General features: G+C 29.3%; 2 protein-coding genes across 4 annotated transcripts; both read left to right on the top strand.

Annotated features, from left to right (window-relative positions):
• The first annotated feature begins 882 nt into the window (after window positions 1–882).
• On the top strand, window positions 883–9,795 carry LOC107169520 (Wnk kinase). 3 transcript variants are annotated; one of them, XM_015519276.2, is made up of 24 exons: window positions 883–1,173; window positions 1,382–1,593; window positions 1,656–1,776; window positions 1,831–2,147; window positions 2,219–2,321; window positions 2,388–2,781; window positions 2,846–3,003; window positions 3,099–3,187; window positions 3,260–3,473; window positions 3,552–3,681; window positions 3,765–3,850; window positions 3,979–4,835; window positions 5,924–6,125; window positions 6,196–6,327; window positions 6,752–6,874; window positions 6,993–7,052; window positions 7,118–7,332; window positions 7,395–7,605; window positions 7,682–8,002; window positions 8,084–8,176; window positions 8,805–8,954; window positions 9,054–9,163; window positions 9,238–9,368; window positions 9,427–9,795. In XM_015519276.2, the coding sequence occupies exons 2-24, from the start codon at window positions 1,388–1,390 to the stop codon at window positions 9,591–9,593; spliced, it is 4,590 nt and encodes a 1,529-aa protein (XP_015374762.2). In that variant the 5' UTR covers window positions 883–1,173; window positions 1,382–1,387; the 3' UTR covers window positions 9,594–9,795. The 3 variants fall into 3 exon arrangements, with proteins under 3 accessions (XP_015374762.2, XP_089080995.1, XP_015374765.2); XM_089224869.1 differs by lacking the exon at window positions 883–1,173 and adding an exon at window positions 1,183–1,302; XM_015519279.2 differs by lacking the exons at window positions 883–1,173; window positions 1,382–1,593 and having other exon boundaries at window positions 1,656–1,759.
• Window positions 9,796–11,403: 1,608 nt separating this feature from the next.
• On the top strand, window positions 11,404–14,418 carry LOC107169516 (uncharacterized). Its single transcript, XM_089223329.1, has 2 exons — window positions 11,404–11,413; window positions 13,152–14,418. Exons 1-2 carry the CDS (start codon window positions 11,404–11,406, stop codon window positions 14,009–14,011), a joined length of 870 nt encoding a protein of 289 aa, XP_089079455.1. The 3' UTR covers window positions 14,012–14,418.
• The last annotated feature ends 2,774 nt before the right edge of the window (window positions 14,419–17,192 follow it).

Below are 17,192 nucleotides of genomic sequence, written 5' to 3'. Positions count from 1 at the left end.
CGTCGTCGACCAGAACATTCACTGACTAGACTATATTACTATAATATTGTGGAAAATCTGCAGATAACACTTTTACACCGACACCGTCCCGTCGCCAGACGAAGTTCCGAGAGATAAAACTAAAAGTGGGCGTAGTCGGTGACATCATCGACGACGATAACGGCGCAAGAACCGTGACATTCTTGTGCGCTTTGTACCTACAAAATAAAAAAAATTCTATGACAAAACAGCGTTTGTATTGTAACGCGCTAGTAAATAAAAAAATAAAAAATTCGACGCAGACAATTATATTATTTTGTACAGACTATATATAATATATATCGATGGAAATATAATATTGCGTTGAATGCGTTGTGCGCGCCGTTTGTTCTGCGGCCGTTCGTTTTCTTTCCGCATATAATATTAAAATATTATATTATACGACGACGGGCGTGAACCATATATTATTACACATTCAAGCATACAATATTATATTATACCGAAATTTCCGTTCCGCTGCAGGCCTGCAGATAATAAAATAATTGAAAAAAACAAAATCGATACAAAAAAAAAAAAAAACGCTAACATTTACACTGCAGCGGATGGACGTGTGCATATTGTATATAATATGACGCGTATATGTGTGTGCGTGTGAACATTTGTGTGTGAGTGCATACGTGTGTTACTGTGCCTGCAAGTGTGTAATATGCAATTTTTATTATTATTATTATTAATTAAATTGGCTCCCATAGAGATTTCACGTTCATTGACTCCGTCGACGGGTGGTGGCAGCACTTGTACCAAGGTTGTTTTGGGCGGCGCTACTTCATCGCCGCGCCCCGCCGCCGTCATCCCCGCCTAAGCACCAGTAGGCCGTATCTCACCGCGCGAGGTTCCGTCCCGCTACAGTTCCGCCGTCCCGGTCGGCCTAATCGGCCTGCTCTTGAGGTTTCGTTTATTATCACGTCCTCAGCAGTGGAGTTCCGATCTGCCTCCGCGACATTGTGGGGATAGGCCAGAGCCGAGAAAATTTAACTCAATTTAAAGAAAAATATATATATATATATATATAACATACCTAGTCACTAAATATACTCGACGCAATAGAGACACGACTGTTTTTGTGCATCGGTTTTGTTAGTGCGCCGTACGTGTTTGGCTCAATGAGCGACCGTAGTAATATGTGAATATAAGGTAAGCTTTGTTGTGTTTAGCCTGTTACGAGAAAACCACTGCAGCGACGACTGCAGCACGGGCATTTTCTCGTTCTCCATTCGGATTTCACACCGTTCGTTTTTGTTTTTTCCGCTTGCAATTCTTAGCGTAAATTGTTTGATTTTTCCGACTGTCGACCATTGCTTACGTACGTTTTTTCATTACGTTTTATTTCTCGTTAACACAGTGAGCCATGAGTTTTCGGAATCGGCTGTCCCGCGTCGCCAAAAACAACAACGAAACACCATCGAGGAACAAAACCACCACCAGACACGACTGTTGCAGTGCCACTAAGTTGCGAGCAAGCAGTGTTGAACACGATCGTATTAATGGCAATCACGAAGCTCACAGAAATGCTACTTCTGTAGATAGAGTGTTGAGTGTTAACAGAATTCCTAGGTAGTTAGGATTAACCACGGAGTAGTGAAATCGAGTTATAAAACGATCACTAACAATTACAGATTAAACCAATTGACAGGCGAATCGAGTTGTGCAGCTAGCTGTAGAACTCCAAACAGAACTCTTACAAAAACCCCAATAAATCGTGCCAGTCTGAGTTCCCCAAGTACTCCACTAAGAAAGGTTTATATCTTAAATTTATTTTCATATTGTTATTTCAATACTTTTTTTCTATAGGTGTCAGCGAGAGGCAGAGGAGCTGCAACACCATCTCCTCGTTTCAGACGTGAAACAACTATTCAAAAGAAAACTGTGGATAACAAACCTGATAAGGAATGCCAATCATCATCTGCAAATATGCCGTCCAAACAATCATATCTATTCAACCAAAATTATTATGACACAGGTTCTTGTTCTGTAGAAATAATCGAAGAGACATGTTCCCCTCAAATTACATTACCGATACCAACGGAAATATTGAATACAAAATCAGCTATACTCAATCGTTCAGATGACGACGAAGAAAAAGCTACTGGAATTTCTCCAGATGGGAGGTAATTTATAATTAATAATTATTTTTTTGAAGTTTTAATATTTACATTTATTTAACCTAAATAAATATTAGGTTTCTCAAGTTTGATGAGGAGCTTGGGCATGGTTCTTTTAAAACAGTCTTCCGAGGTTTAGATACTCAAACTGGGGTTGCAGTTGCTTGGTGTGAGCTCCAGGTAAATTAAAAATTATTAATATTGCATTTTGATTGATTGATTAATTTTATTTTTTATAATTTATAGGAAAATAAATTAACGAAGACTGAACGCGCTCGGTTTCGTGAAGAAGCTGAAATGCTCAAAGGCTTGCAGCATCCTAACATAGTTCGGTTTTATGACTATTGGGAAGTTTCTTTGACTAAACGAAAATATATAGTTCTTGTTACTGAACTTATGACATCAGGAACATTAAAAACATATTTACGACGTTTCAAAAAAATTAATCCTAAAGTACTCAAGTCTTGGTGTCGACAAATTGTCAAAGGATTAAGTTTCTTGCATTCTCGAACACCTCCAATTATACACAGAGATCTTAAATGTGATAATATTTTTATTACTGGTACAACTGGATGTGTGAAAATTGGAGATTTAGGGCTAGCTACTTTAAAAAATCGATCGTTTGCTAAATCTGTTATTGGTAATTTGAAACCATATGGTATCTAGTTTATTTGAAGATATTAATTTTAAATTGCACATTTTAGGTACTCCTGAATTCATGGCTCCAGAAATGTATGAAGAACATTATGATGAGAGTGTTGATGTATACGCCTTTGGAATGTGCATGCTGGAAATGGCTACTTCTGAGTATCCTTATACTGAATGCACAGGACCTGCTCAAATTTATAAAAAAGTGATAAGTGTAAGAAAATAGTTTTATTAGTTTTATACAACTATAGATGTATATATTATTGCATAATATTAAGTATTTATGAAATCCTTTTTTTAAACTTTTAGGGTGTTAAACCTTTAAGTTTTGATAAGATTGAAAATCCAGAAATCAAAGATATAATAGAATCATGTATTAAATTGAAAAAAGATGAAAGGTAGATTAAACATCTATTAACTTATTACAACGAAAATTAATGTGTATATTATGAATTATATTAATTTTATAGACCATCAATCAAAGAATTATTGGCTCATGATTTTTTCACGGAAGATCCAGGAATTAAATTAGAAATGGTTAGCCGGACAGACAGTCGAATTGAATTTCGTTTACGTATTCTTGATCCAAAAAAACGTTGTAGCAACAAACATAGAGAAAATGAAGCGATTCAATTTGATTTTGATATCAATAATGATAATGCAGATGATGTAGCATCTGAAATGGTATGATTAAATGTTTTGAATAATAGTTAAGCTATCTGTAAATTATTTATTATAATATACTAATATTAATTACTTTAGGCTAAATCTGGATTAATTTTGGAAGAAGATAGTAAAACCATTGCTAAGATGTTAACTAATCAAGTTTATAATCTAAACAAAGAACAAAATGACAAAAGAGATGTGCCAGTTGACGAAGAACTATATAAGGGTACATATGGACTGATTATTTAATTTTTGGAATAACGGTTAAAATTTGTTTTGAAACTACATATGGACATTATTTTTATTTAGATGATATAAATTCAGATATTAATGGATTGCAGTTTCGACAACCAGAGACTGTCGTTATGTACCAACCCCCGAAATATATTAATCAGGTACCTACACAATTATTTATGTTGTATGTATTTTTTTTCTTCATTAAAATCATAAAATATTGTTGATAAAATTGAAATTTTTTGTTATTGACCAAAATTGATTTTGATACTCAATGTTTTTATTATAGGAAGAAGAAGTTAAGTTTGATAACATATCAGCCCTGCCCGAAAATCTACTTAAACCCTCCAGTGAGATTAATGTAACAGAACTTATTAATCAAGACCAATTATTTATACAGACGTCCCCATCTAAAAGTTTACCACTTCGATCAGTTGATACAATAAGTCAGCAAGATAATTATAGAAAAATATCAAATATATCTAATGCATCTACAGATTCGGCTTATACATCAGATAGCAATATGACTTATAAACAGCTTTCTGATATTAATCAAATGCAAAATATGGTGGAAGTTGTACCAGAAAACTATGTTTCAAATGGAAATGACAATATTTATCATCAAGATTCAACCATGTATCAAAATGTTGATCCTGCAATAAACCAAGATACTTCCACTTATATTCAAAATCCACAATGGAACTACCAAATTAATACTGTTCAGAATCAATTGCCTTCAACAGTTGATGAAGAGTTACAAAGAAAAATATCCACAGTATCAACTGTTTCTAATCTTTCTTCATTATCATCAGATTCTGTTCAAGGGCTTGTCCTACAAGATATCCAGCTTCATGCTATTATACATGAAGAAAATGCAATACAAAATAATCAAAATGTTTATGTTAGAAGTCAAGAAGGAATAAATGTTAGCCAATGTGATAATTTAAATTATTGTAATACACAATCTCCATCCAATGAATCATATTTATCAAATATCCAATCTTATCAAGAGAATCAAGTATGTCCAAATTATAATAATCAAATCATCCCTCCTGAAGAAATCATTCCAGGAGAAGTAAAATCTTTAGAATCTACAATTGAATCATCAATTAATGCTGTTGAGCCAGATGTTAAACAAAATTTGAGGTAAAATTATGTTCTTTGAGTTGAGTGTCATTTGTTTATATTGATTTAAGGGACAAGGTTGCTAACTGTATTTCATCTTTTAATGAGATTGGTGATTTGCGATTTTAGCCAATACATACTAATCTTTTGTCCATTATACTGATCGATCTAATAATGTGATAATACTTTTGAATGCTGTTTGAATTTGTTGTTATAATAATTGTTTGTTTCTATTTCACGAGAGAATAATTACTTTTCTCACAAAATGATTCGATTGGTGTATTGAGAACCATATGAGAATCTAATCTAACACCGGAAAGTTGATTTAAGATTGCAGCACTGATGAGAATCTGTCTGCAAACTGATTATTTTGTCGTGGAACAGAGTATTCATCAAATCGATCAGTCCATTTTTCCCAATTACACCCCCTCTCCAACATCTCTTAACTTGGTTTGAATATTTTGGATTTTTCAGACATTTATTAATTGGAATTAAAAACAATAGTCTTAAAATATGAACTGATCAATCTCAAATAGATGTTATAACAAATACAATCAATTTTCTGAAATATTATCATATTATTTGGTCGATTTATTAAATGGTCAAAACGTACGTACAAATGAACAGATTATTGTTTATTTTCATGCACGCAGCTGAAGCAATGAATTGTTTATGTGTCATACATAAATACTACTTTTATTTTTTAAAACTGAAAATAAAAATTTTAATTATTTGATTCCAATTGTTTTGGAAAAATTTAAAATAGCCTATTCATACTTTTAACTATAAGAAAAATGTATATGATAAAAAAATTAATCTAAGTAAAATAGTTTATTATTTTAAATATTTATTTAGAATTTTTTAACATGAGTATATGTCTTCAATTATTTATTATCTATATAATTTTTACTATAATTTAAATTTCACAACGACCGTCAATCTTTTTTTGATAGATCTTCCGTGTACTCTTAATATTTACAACGACCATAATTAGGTAACAACTTATTTCCATTTAAGAATTAATTATATGTGAGGGATTATTAAAACTTTTAATAAGATTTCATAAAATAATAATCATGTTGAATTATATATATTATTTTTAATTTTAGGGTTGATAATTTAGAAGAATCATCTGTGATAAAAGAAGCTGCAACTAGAAAAAAGAGTCGAAGTTCTGGTCCATCATTAAACCTTTTGACTGTGTATGATAATCGCCAAGCAGAATGCCAATTAGAAAGTAATAAACACAAAACTGTGACTTTCAGGTTTAATATAGATGATGTTGTGCCTTATGATGTAGCAAACAAATTGGTAAATTTATCGTTTAAAAATCTTAAGATAAAAACAAATAAAATAATATTGGTTACGATTTTATTTTAAGGTCACAGAAGATTTGTTAGAAGTATCCCATGTAGATTTAGTGGCCGAAATGATGAAAGACTTGGTAAATAAACTGAAATTGGACATGGAACCTGTGTCTAATAACATTGATCCTTCTTTATTAAAACAAGAGGTAATATTTTTTTTATATAACAAAATATAATTTAATATTAGTTATTAGGGGTGATAAACAGAAAATGTAGAGGGAACATGTTTACAAATAAAAAATGTTATGGAAAATAAAGAAATGTTCTTATTTTTATACGTTTGAAAATTAAATATTTTAATAGATAATTTTACTATCTTCATATCAATTATGAACTTACACAATGCAGTTTGACAATAATTGTTTAACAATAAACGTAATATTAAAGAATTAGTGAATTGTAATATTTATCTAATTTAATAATATAATGTATTTGCGTTAATAAAATAAACTTATTTATTGCAATTTTTACATAGGTGTTACTCACAAAGTTTTTCTCATTGTAAATATTTTAAAACTAATGAATGTATTCTATTTTTTTTTTTTAATTGATATTCTTTGAAATCTTTAGACTGAAGGATTTCCAATTACTGGAGACTCAGAAAGTACAATAAATACAAATCAGCTTAATGTCACTGTTACTGAATCCGTTAAAGAAGTTGATGAAAAAACAGAGCCCGAGAAGAAAAAACCAGTATGTACTTAAAAATTGCTCATTTATATTTTTAAATGGTACCAAATTTTATAATTTTATTTAATTAGCTTACAAAACCTATGTTTATTGGTTTTAATCTCAATTATCGTTTACTTAGGCTAGGAAAATATCAAGGTTTTTAGTAAGCCCTGTCATTAATGAACAAACATTAGAAGAAGTAAGTATTATATTTTATAGTTGAATTTATATATATATATATTTTAAATTGTTATTACTTTATAGTATAACATTGATAAGAACATACCAAAACAAAATGAATTACTTAGTCCAGAATCACTTCAAAAGAATATTTTGACTGAAATGATAACATTGGCAAGTAATAATAATAAAAATTTACCAGTTTGTTCTTCAACTACAAATGAAGATATTTTAAATCCCGAAACAAATACTAGTTTAACAGCTGATTCTAAACTACATTCCCAAGTTCCATCTGATTCGTAAGTATTAAATTATGTCAATAAACTAAAACTATTGATTAACTAATTGCAATTATATTCAGAGCATGTCAAAAAGGAGGTTCTCTCACTATATCTGAACTCCAGCAAAAATTAATCCAACTTACAGCCCAACCATCAGAATTATCATCTAGTAGTACTCCACCTATCGGTTCTCATCCAAGTACTCCTCATGGACATACTGGATATGAGACGTATATGAATAATCTTCAAAAACGTTTGGCTTCCATTTCAATGCCTGCTGGCAACATACTTGTATATATTGACCAAACTCTTAAATAACAAATATGTATTTACTGTCCAGTCTTTATAATTATATATACTTATTTAGGGGCCACTTTCACCTCAAAGTACATTACATGCAATAAGTTCTGCAACATCTAAATTGAAAATACCTATTGCTATTGAAGTTGTTAAGCCTATGCAACCAGTAGCCATTGGAATTGATGAAGTACACATTGGCGATGAAGTTGGACCAATTTTAGTACATGCAGTGCAAGCTCAATCTATTTTGACGGGTAATGAAACACTCCAACGTGTGATAGTGCCAGAAGAAAACAAAGATCAACAAACTATGGTCGTGCAACCATTACCTGGTCATGTTATTATGGTTCAATCAAATTTTATGCACAACCAAGATTCATCTACTCAAGTATTTCAAGCAATTTATTATTTCTTTAGCTTGATTTTTTAACTGCATTACTAACTAAATTGTTTTCCTTATATTTATCAGGAATTTGAAAGTAATTCAAATAGTCATAAAGAAGATTCTAAAGAGAGAAAAATTAGTCGTGCTCAGTCAGTTGATTTGCATAGTTTAGAAAAGGTAATGTTTTAAAGTAATAGTTAAACAAAAAGTTATATAATATGAATAAATTTAGTATTGTGTAGGTATCAAAGTATTAATATATTTTTTTTTTACTATACAACTTATTATTAACATAAAAGATATTAAATCATATTATTATTATTACTATTTCAAAAAAGATATGATTAATTAATAAGTGACAAGAGTACATAGTCCATTTTAATATAGTTATAGACTATAGTATTGTAAACTAGATATTCTGTGACCTTTGCTTATATTATGAAAGAAATGAATTAGCATAAAATTATATTGTTATGATAATGAGTAAGATAATATTAACAAATAAAATAAATAGTATAAAAACTATGAAACCATAAAACCATGTTAAATTCAAAAGTTTTATTACAATGTATTTTTAAATAATTTATTGTTACTGTAGTCTGAATGAGAAGGAACCTTAGTGGGTTTTTGACAGAATAATTCTGAGTCTGAAAAGTGATGATATATTATGGTCGTCTCTATCCCAATGGTGTATTGTAGTAAATTTCTGAGGTTCCTTCTCCTTTTGAATATATTTAGAGTATTCTATTACAGTAATTTCATTATCAGAATATTTTAAGAATAAATATTTGATTATTTGTTTTAGAAGTTGTCTAGTATTCACACCAATACGTACAAAAAATATTCCTCAAATGCAGTCAATCTCCATTCATTACCCTTATCAACCGACCAACATGTGATACAATCTATGGAAACAGATGTTCCTTGTGATAATTATCAATCAGTTTCACACTCAGTACGTTACAAATGTTTAACCAGAATATTCCAACAGTAGAATGTTTTTTATAGTTTTACTGTAATCTGTATATTTATTGATTTTAATGAATTTTTTTAGAATGATGAAACTAAGGATCAAAAAGATATGAACATTGTTAATACAAATGAAATATCCCAAGCTATTAAATTAAATGTATCTTCTTTTGATTTTCAAAATTTGTTACAAAGGTAAAACTGAATCAAATTAAATATATTTATTATTTATTCTTCGAGTTGCTATGTAAATTTGGATTTCGTTTTAGGCAATATTTTGAATTAGAGTGTTTACGTAAACGTCATCTTGATGAACTAAAAAGTTGCATGCAAATGTTAAGATCAGAAAGTATACAACCTACTATACTATATGAAGCTTTATCGCCACTTTCTAATTCTAGTAAGTATTTATTTTAAGCATTTTTGATCACCAATATTAAAATTGTTTATTATTTAAGGTAAAAAAATACCTAGTGAAGCTAGTGGAAATTCCAGATCGGTCTCACCAACTCCAGATAATGGAGTGATGAAGTTTACGCCAACTGGCTTATACTTCTTACCGGAGTCTGTTAAACTTTTATCACCTACCTTAGCCGAATCCCAACACCACGGCTCTAATCATTAGTCAACAACAAAAGAAAAAATAATAATCTCTTAAGCGTACTTTTAAAATTTTGTTATTCCTTATTTTTTTCACTATTCACAACGTTCATCTAAAACGCTTATAATTAAATTGTTATTTTATTTTGTATAAGTTCCTTAGAAAATTGTATTCATCAAATATATTATTTAATTATTCAATTTATAAATACATAAACCTACTAATATGTTTTATTTGCACATTTATTCAAGTGATTGCATAATATAACATATTTGGGTGTTACTTTAAGACCAATACTAACATCTTTAATCTAAAAATATTATTTATTAACAATCTCTCATTTTATGTTTAAAACATAATTTAATGGAAATTGTTGCGATATTTAATCAATTTTTTTTATGATTATTAGTTTTTCAATAATTGTTATAATTTTGTAGGTTACAACTTACAGATTGTAATTTACATAGTCTAGTCTAATTAAAGTGATTTTGTAAGTCATAACTCTTAAGGTTTTTAATACAGCCTAAAATATTAGAAAAACACAAGTGTATACATTTTTTAAATACATTTTTATAATTATAATTTATGAAGATTCATAATAATCAATGGTACCAATTGAGATGTGTCTGATATGCCATGGTTAAAAGAAATATCTTGCCAACCTATTTTATTTTTCCAATATTAAAATAACTGAAAGTCAGAATAATTCTTTTATTTTATATTTTTTATTTAGATTGCCAAAGCTAACTGCTGTCCTAGTTAATTATTTTATTCAGAAATCGACAACTGTTAAATTCTTAAATAAAACTTATTTAAGGTAGTTATTCTTAAAGATTTTTCAAACGACCTAACCCTTTTTGACAACTGGTTCAACATCTGTGTTACTATAGAGCATAATATTTATGTGTTTTTGAAATGTTAATAATATAGTTAGGTCATAGTGTGTCAATAAGAAGAAGTTATGGTATACCGAGTGATTCTTTTATCATTAAACATTATCATTATTTCAAAAATTACTAATGCTTTTAAAAATATTTTCTTACATAGTTTCAAGTTGTTCAAAAACCAACGTTTTTATTATATAACATTATTTTAAAATATTTTTATCCTTATAATTTTTTACTTTTTTGAATGACGACATAGAGTTTTAATTTCATATTCCAAAGCAGAATAATTTTCTAAGTATCATAAAAATCGAATTTAGGGCGAGTAGTTTATGAGTTATAAGTATTTAAAGTTTTGATTGGCAGAGTGGAGTGGTACGGGGTTACCCCGCAAAATGTTTGTCCACTACTCCACTTGTCTAAAATGTTTAATATCTATGGATGAGACATCCACAGACCTATATTGTGTAAGCCATAAGGCTTATGGAGCACCATAGAATCATAGAATATTATGGAAGCGACGCTCTCGGGCGGCCAATGTTAATGAGTAGAATATTTCATGACCTTGAAATTGTTCGTAACTTCTTATCTTACCGCCAAGCTTACAACATCATTCCTATTGATAATTTATAAGACAAGTCATTATTATTGATAATTGTGCGACAAGAGCATTATAAATTATAATATTACATCAATTTTTTTTTTAATAATGTACGATATGAGTATATAGGACGGATCACGGATAATATATTTTTTAAAGCTTTTTGTTCTATAATATTGTAAGCAGTTTTTTTTTCAGATATTAATTTATTAGTGTACCTATAAATTATAGGCTATAATAGTACTTATTTAATATATACAATTAAATATTAATTATCTACCTTATATAAAGCCATAAAGGTATAAGATATAAGACAAGCATGTGTTAAAGCTTAGAACATTAATGTCCTATGGTTGAAGGTAGAGAATTACAATTTAATTAAATACAAACTAGATAATGAAATAATTTAACAACAAATTTTAACATAATAGTATAACCAGTTAATAACAGTACTTTTTACATTATTTTATTTGCAGACCATGTTCTTATACAAAATTACTAACTACATTATCAAATAAAAACACATATACATAACAATATTTATAAATTACATACAATTTGCAAATTTCGATTGGTTCTGGTTAACGTAGTATAATTTCTAAGTCTTATAAATAAATTTAACAAATATTCATGAGGGAATTGTTCACAGGGATGTTCATAATACACATTTATTAATATAATATAAATACGTTTATATAATATGTACGGAAGCATCATAAAATTATATAGGAAGATAGTTATTATAACATTATTATTATATTGTTATTTACTAAATTTATTATATATGGACATATGGTTATTTATTCTAAGGCAGTAAGCAGTGACCTTTTTTTTAAAACTTTGGCGGGCTGGTCTCGAGCGGTCCGTTTCAGTGTTAAAAGCGTTTCTAACATCATGCCAAGCTTACAACATCAATCAGTCCGCCACGAAATAAAAGCAATTAAAGTGGAGGGGCGAGTGTCGTTTCCAGAATATTCTATGATAGAATAATCATACCTCCCTTAACAATATCAGTCTGATTTGTAATCTAACGTTCGGTTGATAATAGATAAGGTTTGATTTGTATTTACTGTTTAGTCCCTGATCCAGAAGATTTAGTTGTAATTTTAGATTCTAGTGTTCTACTATTTAGTTTTGGATCGTTGGATCTACATTTTACTTACGATTAACATTTGGCTCAATGTACCTATTGAATATTAACCACAGAGTAGTTTTAGAAAAGTTAAATTTTAGTTAATAGGTCTATTGGTTTGAGCATACAATCTTAAATTTTTCGTGGATGTTTTGGAGATTTAAATCGAAAAAAAAGTGTACTTATATCTTATAAAGCAGTTGCCAATAGCATACTGTTAACATAAATTAAATTATGGCAGCCATTGAAACGGTAAAGTATAACTTTTATTATTCGCATGACAATATGTCAGTACTCTAAGGCTAAATCCATAATTTGTGAGTGAGTATGTTTCAGGAAAGAAGTTATACAATACTTGTGCCGAGTAAATGCACAGTATTATAATATTATATCATTGAACTGTTATTTTATTTTTTTGTATCATGAATTTAGGCCTGTTGAAATTCTACTGTTTGCGAACCATATTTACATATTTTTGTATTAATATTCTTGAGAAGGTAATTGTTTCCTTGCAATTACCTGATCAATTATACTAATACGCATTTATGTCAAATAAGTGTACCTAACAAATTACTGTCATTAAGTTAGTTAGCTTGTAGTGATAATACCGATTGATAATGTATTTACTTAACAAATTTAAAGTTATGGTATGTATTAAATTTACTGAAATTAGTCAAATGTATGAGTGATGTGTTATGTTATAGTCCTTGCTCCTACCCCTTGAAATCCGTACTGCATATGGTAAACTTAATGAATTTATCATATTTTCAAGGTTGCTTTAATAATATTTGTTTTTAATCCATTATTATTATGTAGTATTGTTCATTTACAGATTTTTTTCTTTAGTTAAATGCTGCTCTGCTATTTTCGTATGCTAATAATATAATATAAATGCTTCCAAATATTGTTTTGAATTCATCATATCATTATAATTTATAACTAATAGTTATTATTTTTTAATTAAGATGACAACAATTTTAATTATAACATCGACCATCAGTCAATTGAAGAAACTGAAGTGACAGAAGACTTCGAAGAATCAAATGAAGCTGTAAAATCACTAACACATAAGAATCATGAAGAGAATGAGTTGGCGGTTCATGGTGATAAAAGAGTGTGGGTAAAAGCTTCAAATGCATTGTTTACGGATCAAATCAAAGAAGAAATTCAAGAATGTGAGTACCAAACCATTATTGACGTTAAAGATGAAATAGAAGAAATCGAAGAAGAAGAAGAAGAGGAGATTAAATTACAACCAACAATTGTATGCGAACCAATACCACCACCACCACCAGCAATTGACATTCGATTGAAAAAAATTAACATGTCAAAAGTTGGTTTCAAAACAGTGAAAAAGCCTAAAGAACAGATCGGTCGTAAACCTAGACCTATATTGCCTATGACCCGGCCAATAGCTTCTGCAAGTACTTCACACTTGGAACAGGCCTCAACTCAACACCAGTTAATTATGCCTTCAACTCAAGTGCCTGGAATTGCTTATCAGATTTTTCTGGGTGATCATGGAAAGAACTCGAACAATCCAGTTCAATATACAATGTTACAGCCACGACCAGTATTCTTACAATCGTCTCCAACATCTGTCAGCAATACATCACCAGTTATGATTAGCCAATCATATCCAATGACTCGATCCCAGGTTCAAGGTCCTATAGTTCCCAAAATTGCTCCCAAAGTAGTCAGTCAAACCTACTGTTCATTTTGTTACAAACATTTTAAAGATATGAAGGAACATGTTAAATTGTGTTGGGCTAATCCAGCTAGTAAAAGCTATAAGTACAGAAAAATTGCACCGTCTATTTCTTAATAATTGTTCGAAATGTTGAAATGTATTTATTTTTTTTTATTGGCCAATACATAAATTTATGTATTGTATCCATATTGACATTATTACAAATTTAAAGTTTGATCGAATATTATGGCATATGTTAAAAATTATATAATCGACTTAACATTAACAATTGTATTTCAATTAGTACACGGTTGATTATACTTTTATGTATTAAAAATTGATATTTCTAGTGATTTATCCATTAATGTTAATTTATAATATTATAAAATAGAATCTGACTTTACAAAAACCTATTTGTCCAAAATTAATATTAGTTGTGTATCATGTATAACTTATTTGTAGATATTACTCATTGTCAGCATAAATGACAAGTAATGATTACTTATTATTTATAATAAATAAATGTATCTGTGTATATGAACTATATGGTATTAGTTTATTATCGTAAGTTACTATTTACTGTTGTTAAAATGCTCAATCACATGATGCGACAAATTACTTTCTCATTACCTATAGAACATAGTTAGGCATTAAGTGATTCTTTTAGACATTTTTTAATCGAACCTTTTAGTTAACACTTACATTATATAAATGTATCAATTAAGAACATATTATTATGCATACAAATATTACCAAGCGTGGACTGGTAAAAAAGGGCACGGGATGCTACATAATTTAAAGGGCAAAAAACAAAAACGTTTGGAGCAAATTTAAAATAATGTAGATTATGTATACAATATTGAAAATACGTAAAAGTCGTTAATAGGTACCAAGTTAAAACAAATATTCAAACAAAATTGTAAAATTTTAGATTAAAAAAACAAATTAGATCCAATATATGTTAAGGCAAGGGATTCTGTATTATCTCAACATCCCATCCTGTCTATGCCTGAATATTGCAACCATAACGCTGAGGAAAGCAAAATAATAATAATAATCAGTATAATTACACTGACAGTCAAGGGTTAAAGTGGTTGCGACTTCACCTTTCTATAATGGTGGTTAAAAAAGTTTCCCATTTAACAAATTACTCGTAAGGTAAGACTGAACGGTCCAATTAATAATTATAACCAAACATTGGTCAATATAATTATAATTTATGTTTTTATAATAATATGTATGTTATATTTTTATTTTTTATGAATTCATATCATTTAATGTTAAGACAAATATTTAATAAAGAAAATACTATTTAAGTTGATTTATTTAAAAATAGCTCTTTATTAAATAATGTAAAATTGTGTTTCATATATTTATTTATATGTATATTATACAGGTAAAATGTGAATGTGTCATTTTTTAAGTATGCTCCCCCCACCATGCATAGAATTTGGATTTTCTCTTATAGAATTTCAAGCACTACATTTTTATGATATGAATATTTTTTGTTTGGGTGATTTCTTTGGTTCTCTTAAAAGACAAGTGAGAAACTGACAACCACTAATTAGTAATTACAACTTAATATTACGAGAAAAAATTTTCTCTTTCAAAATATTAGATTTGTATAAAACATATGTGTTTATCTTAAAAATGTAGTATTATTTGTGATTTAAATTGATTATGAAATAAATTTCAAGTTTGAAAATTATTCAGGGTTGTTAAAAGAAGTATTTTTCAATATTTCATTATACTCTATGCATTAGACATTCTACTTTCTAAGCTCTCTGCCTCCAGCACTACTCAACTATTCACTCGAACTTAGGAATTCTTACCATTGCTTCTCACCGCATCAATCCCGATATTTATTTTTATTGGTATAACAATTGTCTCGGCGACTGGGGCCGCCATTAGCTACAATAAATTCTAGATAATTATTAATTTAGGGACACACTAAGTAGAAACTTATAACTATATAACATAGACAAGAGAATATGTATAAAATTAATATAGTAATCCATAATGGGTTAATACATTATACATTTTCAAATACATTTAATGGACACATTTTTATATTTTACTATTAAATTCTGCATCTCATCTGTGGAATCTGAGAACATTGTCCAATGATATAATACTGGCGTTTAGATGGCTTTTGGCTAGATGATAGTAGGTAAGATTATACTTCCTGCATTCAGTTAAGATGTGTTTGATTGTCAAAGGATAGTTATAGGTTGGATATATGGACAGAACCAGGCCCGTATACAGACCAAATTTTAGAGGGGACATTATAAATAAAAAGAATATTAATTTTTAAATTTTTAAATTTTTTGAGGTGGTGACAGTTGGTTTTAGGGAGGGCAGCGCCCCCTCTTGCTTTTCCACCCCTGTAGCTAAAGGCCTGGGCGACTTCTTTCTTCATCAAAGAAACACGCATTAATCTGGTATGACCTATTCCGAGCCTGTTTGAGGTCACTATTACTTCTTCTTTCCTATAAATGTGATGACAGACCATGGAAGGATGCATAGTTTTTATTTCATTTAATTTGGTATTGGGTATTTTCTATTAATTTTGCCATAAGTTGATGATTTTTCCTTAGACTATTATGAGTTTATAATATCGGATGTTGAGATATTTATTTTATTCTCTATACAAGAGGTTCCCAAATTGTGGGTCGCGTTTTTGGTGGGTCATACTAAGTTTTTGAATATTTATATATTTCAATAATGTTAAATATTTAATATTAGATTATTCGAGAATATAAAAAAATAAAAATAATAGGCATTCTATAATAAAATGGATAAATTAAAATTAATATGATACAGTATTTTCCATGTACCTGACTAAATCTTATAGAATGTATACATTGATGTTTGAATTTAGTTTTATCATATTTATCATAATCTTCGACGATTACCATTACGCTGCAGGATTAAAAGTTATCTCAATATAGTTGGCGATTATCAATAATAATAATATAAAAAATGCCATTAGGACTATTAGGAGGTGTTGTGGGTCGTCAACATTTGAATATTTTCCAAAATGGGTCGTACCGTAAAAAGTATTGGAACCTCTGCCCTATACTATATGCTATACCAGTGGTCGGCAACCTTTTTTGACGGAAGAGCCATACTCTTTTTACTATTCTCCGCTAAATTTATAGTAAACAGTTGTAATTTTTTACTTTTAACTATCATCATTAAAAATATATGAGGCCCGCAAGTAATTTTCAAAAATTACATTTGACCCTTTCTAAAATCCTAGCGAGGGCCGCTGCCTTAGGGTGTAGGTACATATGTAATATCGCTGCAATTCGTT

This window comes from Diuraphis noxia, unplaced genomic scaffold (assembly GCF_037042655.1).
Source record: "Diuraphis noxia isolate RWA-SAM2 unplaced genomic scaffold, SU_Dnox_SAM2 contig0003, whole genome shotgun sequence".
In the NCBI taxonomy this organism is placed as follows: domain Eukaryota; kingdom Metazoa; phylum Arthropoda; class Insecta; order Hemiptera; family Aphididae; genus Diuraphis; species Diuraphis noxia.
Note: the sequence above shows the minus strand (reverse complement) of the source record. Positions and strands in the feature narration are given on the sequence as shown.